Source organism: Prionailurus bengalensis, chromosome E2 (genome assembly GCF_016509475.1).
Source record: "Prionailurus bengalensis isolate Pbe53 chromosome E2, Fcat_Pben_1.1_paternal_pri, whole genome shotgun sequence".
Classification (NCBI taxonomy): domain Eukaryota; kingdom Metazoa; phylum Chordata; class Mammalia; order Carnivora; family Felidae; genus Prionailurus; species Prionailurus bengalensis.
In genome coordinates this window covers 48,762,343-48,776,359 of record NC_057352.1, presented here as the reverse complement: position 1 = coordinate 48,776,359, position 14,017 = coordinate 48,762,343, and the positions used below count along the sequence as shown (strand labels likewise).

The following is a 14,017-nucleotide window of genomic DNA, read 5'->3' as shown; positions in this document are numbered from 1 at the left end:
TCCCATCAAAGCAGCACCACAAGCCTGGCAGTGTGCAAGTAGCCCACCACACCACTCCACAGTGAGTCCTGCACCTGGGAGAGGGGAAGATAAGGTACACACCAGTCTGACTGCGGCCCCGCCCACCGACGCAAATTACTCCAGACAGCACAGGGGAAGAGCCCTGCAGTTCCACGCCACTCCAGGGACTATCCAAAATGATGAAACGGAAGAATTCTCCTCAAAAGAAACTCCAGGAAGTAGCAACAGCTAATGAACTGATCAAAAATGATTTAAGCAATGTAACAGAAAATGAATTTAAAATGATAGTCATAAAATTAATCACTGGGCTTGAAAAAAGTATAGAGGACAGCAGAGAATCTATTACTACAGAGATCAAGGGACTAACAAACAGTCAGGAGGAGCTAAAAATGCTATAAACGACCTTCAAAATACAATGGAGGCAACCACAACTCAGATTGAAGAGGCAGAGGAGAGAATAGGTGAATTAGAAGATAAAATTATGGAAAAAGAGGAAGCTGAGAAAAAGAGAGAGAAAAAAAATCCAGGAGTATGAGGGGAGAATTAGAGAACTAAGTGACACAATTACATGCAATAATATATGTATAATTGGGATTCCAGAAGAGGAAGAGAGAGGGAAAGGTGCTGAAGGTGTACTTGAGGGAAATAATAGCTGAGAACTTCCCTGATCTGAGGAAGGAAAAAGGCATTGAAATCCAAGAGGCACAGAGAACTCCCTTTAGACGTAACTTGAATCGATCTTCTGCGCGACATATCATAGTGAAACTGGCAAAACACAAGGATAAGGAGAAAATCTTGAAAGCAGCTAGGGATAAACGTGCTCTAACATATAAAGGGAGACCGATAAGACTAGTGATGGATCTATCTACTGAAACTTGGCAGGCCAGAAAGGAATGGCAGGAAATCTTCAATGTGATGAACAGAAAAAATATGCAGCCGAGAATCCTTTATCCAGCAAGTCTGTCATTCAGAATAGAAGGAGAGTTAAGGTCTTTCCAAACAAAAAACCAAAGGAATTCATCACCACTAAACCAGCCCTGCAAGAGATCCCAAGGGGGATCCTGTGAGACAAAGTACCAGAGACATCACTACAAGCATTAAACCTACAGACATCACAATGACTCTAAACCCATATCTTTATATAATAACACTGAATGTAAATGGACTAAATGCTCCAACCAAAAGACATAGGGAGTCAGATTGGATAAAAAAAAAATGAGACCCATCTATTTGCTGTCTACAAGAGACTCCTTTTAGAGCTGAGGACACCTTCAGATTGAGAGTGAGGGGATGGAGAACTATCTATCATGCTACTGGAAGTCAAAAGGAAGCTGGAGTAGCCATACTTATATAAGACAAACTAGACTTTAAATTAAAGGCTGTAACAAGAGATGAAGAAGGGCAGTATATAATAATCACAGGGTCTATCCATCAGGAAGACCTAACAATTATAAATGTCTATGCACCGAATATGGGAGCCCCCAAATATATAAAACAATTAATCACAAACATAAGCAAACTTATTGATAAGAATGTGGTAATTGCAGGGGAATTTAATACCCCACTTACACCAATGGATAGATCATCTAGACACATGGTCAGTAAAGAAACAAGGGCCCTGAATGATACATTGGATCAGATGGACTTGACAGATATATTTAGAACTCTGCATCCCAAAGCAACAGAATACACTTTCTTCTCGAGTGCACATGGAACATTCTCCAAGATAGATCACATACTGGGTCACAAAACAGCCCTTCATAAGTATACAAGAATTGAGATCATACCATGCATACTTTCAGACCACAATGCTATTAAGCTTGAAATCAACCACAGGAAAAAGTCTGGAAAACCTCCAAAAGCATGGAGGTTAAAGGACACCCTACTAACGAATGAGTGGGTCAACCAGGCAATTAGAGAAGAAATTAAGAAATATATGGAAATAAATGAAAATGAAAATGCAACAATCCAAATGCTTTGGGATGCAGCGAACGCAGTCCTGAGAGAAAAATACATTGCAATCCAGGCCTGTCTCAAGAAACAAGAAAAACCCCAAATACAAAATCTAACAGAACACCTAAAAGAAATAGAAGCAGAACAGCAAAGATACCCCAAACGCAGCAGAAGAAGAGAAATAATAAAGATCAGAGCAGAAATAAATATAGAATCTAAAAAAACTGTAGAGCATATCAATGAAACCAAGAGTTGATTTTTTGAAAATACACAAAATTGACAAACCTCTAGCCAGGCTTCTCAAAAAGAAAAGGGAGATGACCCAAATAGATAAAATCATGAATGAAGATGGAATGATTACAACCAATCCCTCAGAGATACAAGCAATTATCAGGGAATACTGTGAAAAATGAATATGCCAACAAACCGGACAACCTGGAAGAAATGGACAAATTCCTAAACACCCACACTCTTCCAAAACTCAATCAGGAGGAAATAGAAAGTTTGAACAGACCCATAACCAGCGAAGAAATTGAATCAGTTATCAAAAATCTCCCAACAAATAAGAGTCCAGGACCAGATGGCTTCCCAGGGGAGTTCTACCAGACGTTTAAAGCAGAGATAATACCTATCCTTCTCAAGCTATTCCAGAAAATAGAAAGGGAAGGAAAACTTCCAGACTCATTCTATGAAGCCAGTATTACTTTGATTCCTAAACCAGACAGAGACTCAGTTAAAAAAGAGAACTACAGGCCAATATCCCTGATGAATATGGATGCAAAAATTCTCAGTAAGATACTAGCAAATAGAATTCAACAGCATATAAAGAGAATTATTCACCATGATCAAGTGGGATTCATTCCTGGGCTGCAGGGCTGGTTCAACATTCACAAATCAATCAATGTGATACATCACATTAATAAAAGAAAAGATAAGAACTGTATGATCCTGTCAATCAATGCAGAAAAAGCATCTGACAGAATTCAGCATACTTTCTTAATAAAAACCCTCGAGAAAGTCGGGATAGAAGGAACATACTTAAAGATCATAAAAGCCATTTATGAAAAGCCCACAGCTAACGTCATCCTCCTTGGGGAAAAACTGAGAGCTTTTTCCTTGAGATCAGGAACATGACTGGAATGTCCACTCTCACCGCTGCTGTTTAACATAGTGTTGGAAGTGCTAGCATCAGCAATCAGACAACAAAAGGAAATCAAAGGCAACAAAATTGGCAAAGATGAAGTTAAGCTTTCACTTTTTACAGATGACATGATATTATACATGGAAAATCCGATAGACTCCACCAGAAGTCTGCTAGAACTGATACATGAATTTAGCAAAGTCGCAGGATACAAAATTAATGTACAGAAATCAGTTGCATTCTTATACACTAATAATGAAGCCACAGAAAGACAAATAAAGAAACTGATCCCATTCACAATTGCACCAAGAAGCATAAAATACCTAGGAATAAATCTAACCAAAGATGTACAAGATCTGTATGCTGAAAACTATAGAAAGCTTATGAAGGAAATTGAAGAAGATATAAAGAAATGGAAAAACATTCCGTGCTCATGGATTTAAGAATAAATATTGTCAAAATGTCAATACTATCCAAAGCTATCTACACATTCAATGCAATCCCAATCAAAATTGCACCAGCATTCTTCTCAAAGCTAGAACGAGCAATCCTAAAATTTGTATGGAACCACAAAAGGCCCCGAATAGCCAAGGTAATTTTGAAGAAGAAGATCAAAGCGGGAGGCATCACAATCCCAGACATTAGCCTCTACTACAAAGTTGTAATCATCAAGACAGCATGGTTTTGGCACAAAAACAGACACATAGACCAATGGAATAGAACAGAAACCCCAGAATTAGACCCACAAAAGTATGGCCAACTAATCTTTGATAAACCAGGAAAGAATATCCAATGGAAAAAAGACAGTCTCTTTAACAAATGGTGCTGGGAGAACTGGACAGACACATGCAGAAGGAAGAAACTAGACCACTTTCTTACATCATTCACAAAACAAACTCAAAATGGATAAAGGACCTGAATGTGAGACAGGAAACCATCAAAACTCTAGAGGAGAAAGCAGGGAGAAACCTCTCTGACCTCAGCCGCAGCTATTTCTTACTTGACACATCTCCAAAGGCAAGGGAATTAAAAGCAAAATGAATTATTGGGACCTCATGAAGATAAAAAGCTTCTGCACAGCAAAGGAAACAATCAACAAAACTAAAAGGCAACCCACGGAATGGGAAAAGATACTTGCAAATGACATATCGGACAAAGGGCTAGTATCCAAAATCTATAAAGAGCTCACCAAACTCCACACCCAAAAACCAAATAATCCCGTGAAGAAATGGGCAGAAAATATGAATAGACACTTCTCTAAAGAAGACATCCGGATGGCCAACAGGCACATGAAAAGATGCTCAACGTCGCTCATCAGGGAAATACAAATCAAAACCACACTCAGATATCACCTCACGCCAGTCAGAGTGGCTAAAATGAACAAATCAGGAGAGTATAGATGTTGGCGAGGATGTGGAGAAATGGGAACCCTCTTGCACTGTTGGTGGGAATGCAAACTGGTGCAGCCGCTCTGGAAAACAGTGTGGAGGTTCCTCAGAAAATTAAAAATAGACCTACCCTATGACCCAGCAGTAGCACTGCTAGGAATTTACCCAAGGGATACAGGAGTACTGATGCATAGGGCCACTTGGACCCCAATGTTCATAGCAGCACTCTCAACAATAGCCAAATGATGGAAAGAGCCTAAATGTCCATCAACTGATGAATGGATAAAGGAATTGTGGTTTATATACACAATGGAGTACAACGTGGCAATGAGAAAGAATGAAATATGGCCCTTTGTAGCAACATGGATAGAACTGGAGAGTGTTATGCTAAGTGAAATAAGCCATACAGAGAAAGACAGATACCATATGTTTTCACTCTTATGTAGATCCTGAGAAACTTAACAGAAACCCATGGGGGAGGGGAAGGAAAAAAAAAAAAGACGTTAGAGTGGGAGAGAGCCAAAGCATAAGAGACTCTTAAAACCTGAGAACAAACTGAGGGTTGATGGGGGGTGGGAGGGAGAGGAGGGTAGGTGATGGGCATTGAAGAGGGCATCTTTTGGGATGGGCACTGGGTGTTGTATGAAACCAATTTGACAATAAATTTCATATATTAAAAAAATAAAATAAAGTAAAGTAAAATAAAATAAAATAATAAAATAAAATAATAAAATAAAATGAAATAAAGTAAAATAAAATAAAATAAAATAAAAATAAAGATGAGTACAGGGAGAAAGCAGGCTTTATGGTCAAGAATGGACTATTAAGAGAAGAATATCAGGGAGGGGTGAAGGAGGATTTGGGGATTTTGCTTTCACTTCCCAATGGGGGAGGGCCGACTTTATTTACCAGCTGGGCCACTCTGCCTCGAGAGACCAACTGTTGGCTTGGCTTCCACCTTGGAGGCACCATGCTGAACCTCTTTGGCTGCCCCCTCCCCCACTTAGCTGTTGGCGACCAGAGGGTTCTATTCTGAATCTACCCCTGCTCACTCGGTACACTTCCCAGGGAATCTCACCATTCCCTGTGATCACAATGGCCATCTGGTGACTCACAGCACTTTCTCCAGCCTCTCTCCTCAGCTCTCTAGCCCATGGGGCCAGCTCCCTATGGGAAGCTCACTTGGATGATGTTCAGAAATCTCGGGTGTAATAACAAACCATTGGAACTCAGATCCCTTCCTCCTCTCCCCTCAAACTTGCTCTTCCTCCTGAGTTTCCCATCTCACTTCTCCTCCTCCTTACTTTGTCCGTCAAGCAAGACACTTAAGGTAGGGGTCACCTCTGCCCCACCCCCACATCCAACCAATCCCTAATCACTGACCATTCCAACTCCGGAGTATTTCTTGAAACTACTCGATTCTTTCCACCTCCTGTGTTATCACTCTTGTTGACACCACCGCCATCTCTCATCTAGAGTTACCCCATCAGCTTTTAAAAACTGAGCACATCTCAGCACATCTATCCTTATTACACACACAGACACACAGACACACAGACACACACACACACACACACACACACACACCGCAACCCAAACCCCTGAGAGCTTCTCAGGGCTTCACAAGGCAGCCAGAGAGATTTTTTAAAGATGCAATTCTGATTACCCCAGGCCCCACTTGAAACACTTCACTAACTTGCTGTTGCCCTCAGAATAAAGTTCAAAATCCTTTAATAGGTTCATTAGGGGACTCCTTACCTCTCCCCCTTCTTTGCTCTAGCTATAGCTTCTTCTCCTTTCTGTTCCTCAGAGAGACCATGACCTTCCTGCCCCTGGGTCTTTGTACCTACCATTCTCCTCCCACATTCATTCTGTGCAGGGTGAAGCTAATCTTACCTCAGAAGATTCATCCTCAGGCAATTCCTCAGTTATCTCTAAGTGGTCAAGTGTTTCATAGTTGTACTCTTTTTCTAGGTTTTTTCTGGCCTGATTCAAGAAGGTTTCATACTTTTCATTTCCTGTGGGATTGGAAGGAGAAAGAAATCAGGATGGTTAAAAATATATGAATCATGCCTAAAACACAGACTGTCAGCTCAGGGTCCATAAAGTCAGAAGGGAAGCGAACTTTTTGGTGCTTTACCTGTCATGTTTTCCCTGCCTCAGAGGGTGACATAGATTGTGACTGAGTTCAATTTGTAGCAGAGACCCCACTGAGTTTAATGAGATTATGCTTTAGGGAGCTAAGAGCTGGTTCACAAGAACTTGATGGCAGCAACATCCTAAGTCATGCATTGGGTGATCAACCAGATCGCAGCTTCCTAGATGCTGTCCTGGCTCTAGTACTGAATGCTGCATGACCTGGGAGCCCCCTCTGCGCTGGACACACCCACACGGTCGGTCATCCTTTAAGTGACTTCGCATGTTTGTTAAATCTCAGTAAGCAAAAGGACTATATCTGCAACTCTAACTGTAACTAAACAAGCTCCAGTCCCCCAAATCAGGGATGCAGGCAATCAGGGGAAAGATTTCAGACACTCATGTTCACCAGTAAGCCAGTGCAAATTCTAATGCTAGAGGGATGAGGTAGGCAGAGAAATAAAGTGCCTACTATGGAGCCATAGGAAGCACTGTACTTGTGATGAACGGGAGCACGGGAGACCCAACGGATAGTATTCAGAACTAACAGTATTCAGATCTCAATTCTTCGAAAGCCCTCTGCTGGCCAAACATATCTACTGCCAGCAGGGCCCCTGGTTTTCAACCAAGTGGCAAAGACTTTGAGAGCTGGACTAACTTCTGGCTGGTTGGAACCCTAGATGGTAGAGTGTAACATGGTGTTAGATTTACTAATATTTGTGTTGTAGTTTCAGGGAGCAATTAGGATGTAAAGAATTATCATCAGTAGGTGAGCCAGTGACTTTGGGGATCAGGGGTGGAGGAAAGGCTCAGTGTGAAGGCTTAGTCTGAAGCTGTCTGTGGAATGCAGATTTCAAGGAGCTCAAAGGAGTTACAAAGAAGAGTGAGACCTTTGTCTTAACCCTCTGTTCTATATCCCATGTCAGGAAGAAAGAGCCAGAGAGTCCATGGCCAAGAGAGCTGCTCAGCTGAGCTTTGGGATTTGCCAAGATAGAAGTCTTCTGATACAGAGGGATGGCTCCAGGGACCAGATATTACCAGAAAAACCTTGGCTAAGTATGTGCGCAGACAACTAATAAAAGTCTGAATTAGCCCCCAAACTGTGTAATGCAAAAATAAGGAAGGGGTCAGAACCTTGGTTGCCTTTGTGTACAGTTTATATTTTGTAAATGCTACTCCCTGGAGTGATCAGCCTTTGCCTCTCAGTGGTCATCTGTAAGTGTGCCACGGGTAGGGACAATTCAGGGAGAGATTATAGCTGGAAGAAATGTGTGCTGGAGGAAAAGGCCTCTGGAAGTGCAACTTTCTGATCTCTCTATATGTAATTCAGTGATGGCAAAATTGGCCAGGGGTCTTAATTTGGGACTTCTGTGGACCACATCCTGTCTCATTAAATACAGGTCACCAAATCAATTTCAACTCGAATTTTTTTTTTTTTTTTTTTTTTTTTTACGAAATGAGGAATGACACAGGAACTTAGTGAGTACCAAACAAATCATTTGAGTACCAATCAGCCTTCAAATAAGCAAAGCTAAAATGTACCTTTTGTTCCCCAGTGGAAAAATACTATAGTAGGTAATAATACCTTGAAGTTTCCTGGGGAGATCGAGGCTGATTCGGGGAAAGATTCCCTCACCACGCAGAGTGATGTTTTCTGGGTCCAGGTGGGCAATCTGTATCTGGAAATTCCTTTGAAAGATCTCAGGTACTCCAGGTAAGTAGTAAACCTTCAATACCTGCTCTTTATGTGCACTGATAAAACCCTACATAGCAGAAAGACCAGAATGTTAATATTTACAATGGACTCCTGCTTCTGGAGATTTAATGGACTAGATAGTCCCACCGGCCTCTTATGCTGATTATTTTCTATTCACACCCCTCACCCAAGATTCATCTTATGAAGCTATGAGAAAATGACAAGTAACCAATAAAAAATAGGTAGGGTATGTGAACAAGTATTTCATAAAAAGAGGAAATATGAATGGCAAATAAATGCAGTAAAAGGTGCTAATCCTCATAAGTGACCAGAGAAATGAAACTAGGATTATAATAAAAATTTTTTAAAACACTTATTGACAAAATTTACTAAATTTCAGTGAGAGTATGTTTACATCTGTTGGGAATGCCAACGGGGAAAAAAACACTGTGAAAAAAGTTTTAGCGCTGTCTTATCAAATTGAACATCTGCATAGTCCATGACCCAGAAATTTCACTCCTAGGAAAATTCCCTAAGAAAAATGCTTCCATTTGTACATCAGGAGGCAGGCACAAGAATATTTGTAGCAGGATTGTTTCTAACAGCAAAATTTTAGTGAGAAAAAAATCCCAAATGCTTTGACAGGAAAAAGAAAAATTGCTTTCAACATAGTTATAGAAGGGATATTATTTGATTATGAAAATAAATGAACTATAGCTACATGTGACAATGTGCACTATTCTTAGAAACACGATACTGGATGAAAAAAACAAAATGCACAAAATTACATTACTGATGCCATTTTCATAAAACTCAAGATAAAATAAAATCCCATAAAACAAACTTTCCAAGTTTTGGGATCAAGTATATTTGTTTTGTTTACTACGCTATGCTATCCTCAGTGCTAGAAAAATGCCTGGTCATAGTAGGTGCTTAAAAGTTTTCGTAAATTAATAAACTAAAAGCACTTTGTTTAAGGATACATACATGTGTAATAAAACTGTATTTTAAAAAGGGATCAAAAAAAGCAAGTGGAGAAGAGGCCCTTGGCTTCAAGGACTTAGAAGGGAAGTGTGATGACAGAAGTGGAAATAAACCATTCTTCTAATTGTGAAAAAAAATCCATGGGGCTATATTGTCTTGTTCACACTGGAGCCCCTGATACCTGTATGGTGCCTGGCTAATTCAGGATTCAATTAATACTTGATTAATAAATGAGTAAAGTGCTTGGATTTATTATTATTATTATTATTATTATTATTATTATTATTATTAGGTTTATGATAACTATTTTTAGTTAAAAAAATCACACCCATAATCCTGACAATGAATGTTTAGTGTAATATCATGTGCCATAGGGCTACAGCTTGCAGGTTTGAACTTGGGTCCCTCCTACCACTGTCACATGGCCACTTACTGAGATGGGCACGATTAGGGGCACTCCAGGCAGAAGGTTGTCTGGCGAAGACAGGGGGTCAGTCAGAACCTTGAACTCAAAGCCAACTTTCCCAGTGTTCTTCAGCGTGATTTCATTCTCTGTGACATGGTCAAACAGCTTGAGAGGAGAAGAAGAGTGACAGCTATCAGCTACCCTTTGGGATGCTGCTGTCATCCTGGGAAAGGCGGGTGGACAAATACACTTCACACACACAGATTTCATCTTTCCTGGTGTAGACACTGGCCAATCCAATCCACATTTCAGTAGCATCAAAATGTGCCCTCTGGAGCTGGAGGAGCACTGGACGCCAGAAACCTGGCTCTTTGTTAGCTCTTCTAGCAACTAGTTTAAGTTAGTAGAGCCGTGTGTGGGGTGTTCTAACTCTCTGCACCTCAGTTTCTTCACCACAAAGAACTCATGACAGAGGATCTCAAAATTAAGCTTTCCTAGGCCAAAGTTTATTTGTTTATTTTTTGGATAAGATTTGAGTCTAGAATTAAAATTTTTGCATTCATATGGAGAGACATGGGAGTAGTAGGCAAGACATGTTCTTTTTCCTGAGATTTTACTGACACAATTCAGCAGCTGAACAGCAGGGCCAATAACCACAAAATAAGGCCACTTCAGGGGTTCTTAGGATAAGATAGGGCAAGGACTGGCTGCTTCAAAGAATACACTCTGAGCTGACCCAAAACAGAAGAACCTGGAGATAAGTAATGAAAGGGAATTGTATTTGGTCAACTCAGTGGACAAAGTCTCAAAAGGTGTTGGGTGAATTTGCTTTTAGGCACAATTTTTAACCTATAAACACACATGCACACACACAATTCGATAATTATCCATGCAGCAGCTATACGACGGCAGTCTGACTTCCATTAAAATTTGGTAGAGATATGGTTCCGAGTACATAACACAAAATCTAATTGGGAAAAGAAGATGTACAGACATAGAATCAATAATTATTCCAAATCAAAAATTAGAATGTGCATTATATTATGGCAAAGAATATATTTAAATGCCAAGAGAATGCAAGGTAAGAAAAAGATAACTAAAGGATAGAGCTGAACTGAATCTTACAGTATGTGTAGATTTGGGGTTGGCAGAGTGGAAGATGAGAGGGATTATATAAAAGGAAGTATTGAGGCAAGAAGGCCTGGGATGTATTAGGGTCAGTGGGTAAACCAGTTTGGCCACAAAGGGATGAATGGCCTACAGTGAGAAACTAAGAGAAACCAAATTTAATGTGTAAGGGACATCAGTTAGGTTAATAGAGGGGCTTAGGATCCCCTCACCCAGGTGGAGGAGCTTGGTTCTGATCCAATGGATGACAGAGAAAGGGACTCATGATTGGAGGCCTTCTCTGACCCATGCACAGTATTGACCTTGCACTTTAATAACCACAAGCACCTGGTGAGCTAGGTACTGCTACCCCATTCCTACCTGATAGATGAGGGGTACTGAGGCTTGGAGATGTCAGGTGATATGCTACAGAGTCAGTAGGAAGTAAAACTGGGATACCATCCCAGTTTCTCTGATAGCAAAACCATGCTCTTTTCTCAATACTAAGTTGCTTCCTAAATGCTGCTGGGGCTAATTGTTGAGGGTTGATAGGATGAAAATGCAATTTGGGGAAAATCTATGCGGCAGTGCTGTTTAGATGGGTTAGTGGCCAAAGCCCTGAATGCGGTGTAACCCCTTGCTTCCGTGGAGTCCTTGGCATCACCTGGGAGCTTGGGAGAAACGCAGATTCTGAGGCTCCACCCAGGACCTACTGAATCAGAATCTGCACTGGAACAAGATTATCAGGTGATTTGTATGCACATTATGGTTTCAGAAGAATTGCTGTAATATCTTAGTAATGGCTTGATGAACCCCTGTGGTGTGACAACTGCAGTGGCCATGGGAAGGGAAAACCAACACAGAGGAATCCTGCTTGATGAATTAGCTAACCTGGATGCTTGCAGGATATGGGGAGGCAAAGGGAAGCGTGTAGTGGAAAATGCTTGGAGACTGTAAACTCAAGGGACAGAGAAGGTGGTAGCGCTATTGAAGAAATGGAGAGGTTGGTATGGGCTTCTGGATTGAGATGGAAGATGCAAGTTTTAGTGTCTAACATGCTGAATTTCAGGAGACAGAAAAGCAAGTGAAAAAGTCTGGCAAACAGTTGGCAGTGGGATGATTAGGGTTAGGGAAGCGGATCAGGGATCAAGGTTAGGGGTAGTGCTGAGACGGTGATGATCCGGGGCTCTAGGACAGGTTAGAGCACAGGACTTTGTTCGATGTTTAAGGCAAAACCAGGAAATCTCCTCCCTGTGGTCGTCAATACCTGTAATCCATAGTTAATATCCTTGGTGTCAAAGGAGTAGTTGACCAGGGATGCCTCTCCCCTCAGCATGATCTCATAGGTGGGCCCTCCTTCTACTTCGCACAGGGCTTTAGCCTGTGCAATGATGTCACAGTGTCCATAGAAGGTGAACGATATCTGGTGGCTACTATGTGGCTTCAGCACTCCATATAGGGGCAGGATATCAAACACCTGCAGAGAAAGTCATTCTGTAGGAGAGCATCAATCAGGATGAAGGGCCTGCAGAGGGTAGGTTAAACTCCAGTCAGCTTACAGATTAATTCCTGACTTTAACTTGTTTGACTCCATGAAAGGTGCCTAGCCCAGAACCCTGGACATACCTGATGGTAATGCGGGGGGAAGACTGGCCCGGCAGGATTTAGATTTCTAACTTGGGGCAGGTGCTCAGTGAGAAGAGTTAGTATCATCTGACTTTAGGGCCCATGAGGTGTTACTTACTTCTTCTACCCCAATGGGAAGCATTTCTTCCCGTTCAAAGCTCCATGGGGGTTCCTGAAACTCCACCTGGCTCTGGTTTGGGTTTATTCTTTCAGTTTCAGCAGAGTTAAAACTTAATCCCTAGAAATCAGAGGCATGAGGAAAAGCTAGTAAGCATTCACAACGGTTCGTCAATGTGCTTCTCCCCACCAGTGACAGAAAACTGATGTATGTTGTCTATACCTTAAAAAATAGTACATTTTTTTTCTTATGGAGAGAACTGGACAAATGCCCAAAATATATGTACAAGGATGTTTCCTGCAGCATTACTTACAGTAGCAAAACTTTGGAAGCAAACTAAATGCTTATCAATAGGGGATTATTTTATTTTACTTTATATTTTTGTTAAAGTTTTATTTTTTATTTTTTAAAGGTTATTTATTTATTTATTTATTTTTAATATGAAATTTGTTGTCAAATTGGTTCCCATACAACACCCAGTGCTCATCCCAACAGGTGCCTTCCTCAATACCCATCACCCACCCTCCCCACCCTCCCACCCCCCCCATCAACCCTCAGTTTGTTCTCAGTTTTTAAGAGTCTCTTATGTTTTGGCTCCCTCCCTAACCTTTTTTTTTTTTTCTTCCTCTCCCCCATGGTCTTCTGTTAAATTTCTCAGGATCCACATGTTTTCACTCTTATGTGGATCCTGAGAAACTTAACAATAGGGGATTATTTTAAATGGAGTATGTGTGGGGAGCGCCTGGGTGGCTTAGTTGATTAAGCGTCTGCCTCTTGATTCCGGCTCAGGTCATAGTCTCGTGGTTTTGTGAGTTCAAGCCCTGCGTTGGGCTCCATGCTGGTGGTGCGGAGCCTGCTTGGGATTTTCTCTCTCTCCCTCTCTCTCTCTGCCCCTCCCCCACGCACTCTGTCTCTGTCTCTATCAAAATAAATACATAAATAAATAAATGGAGTGTGTGTGGGTCCTCTGTCCATGGAGGATGATGCAGTATATGTATATTTAGGGATCAGGAATCATATGCACAACATATTACTGAGTGAAAAAGCAGTTCCATCTATGTAAAATGACATATGCCCATGTATCACACCTGAAGGTACAAGCGTGTGTAAATTCATTCAGAGATTTGTGTATGCAAATAGTTACTGGGAGGTTGTTTGCTAAAATTTCAGTGGCTCTTTTTCTTATTTTTTTAAATAAAAAAAATTTTTTTAATGTTTATTAATTTTTGAGAGAGAGAGAGAGAGAGCAAGCAAACACAAGTGGGGGAGGGTCAGAGAGAGAGGAAGACACAGAATCCAAAGCAGGTTCCAGCCTCTGAGCTGTCAGTACAGAGCCCAACACGGGGCTCAAACTCATGAACTGTGAGATCATGACCTGAGCTGAAGTCAGACACTTTACCAACTGAGCCACCCAGGCACCCTTCAGTGGCTCTTTTTCATA

At 41.1% G+C, this 14,017-nt stretch overlaps 1 protein-coding gene across 1 annotated transcript in view; it reads right to left on the bottom strand.

Annotated features, from left to right (window-relative positions):
* The window catches only part of HYDIN (HYDIN axonemal central pair apparatus protein), a 347,254-nt gene that overhangs the window by 122,520 nt on the left and 210,717 nt on the right, over nt 1-14,017 (bottom strand). The window contains exons 25-29 of the mRNA XM_043599622.1: nt 12,577-12,696; nt 12,100-12,309; nt 9,753-9,890; nt 8,225-8,402; nt 6,400-6,521 (exon numbers count right to left, since the gene is read on the bottom strand). Of these exons, the coding sequence (XP_043455557.1) occupies nt 6,400-6,521; nt 8,225-8,402; nt 9,753-9,890; nt 12,100-12,309; nt 12,577-12,696 (768 nt within the window). The remainder of the gene's footprint in view (nt 1-6,399; nt 6,522-8,224; nt 8,403-9,752; nt 9,891-12,099; nt 12,310-12,576; nt 12,697-14,017) is intronic.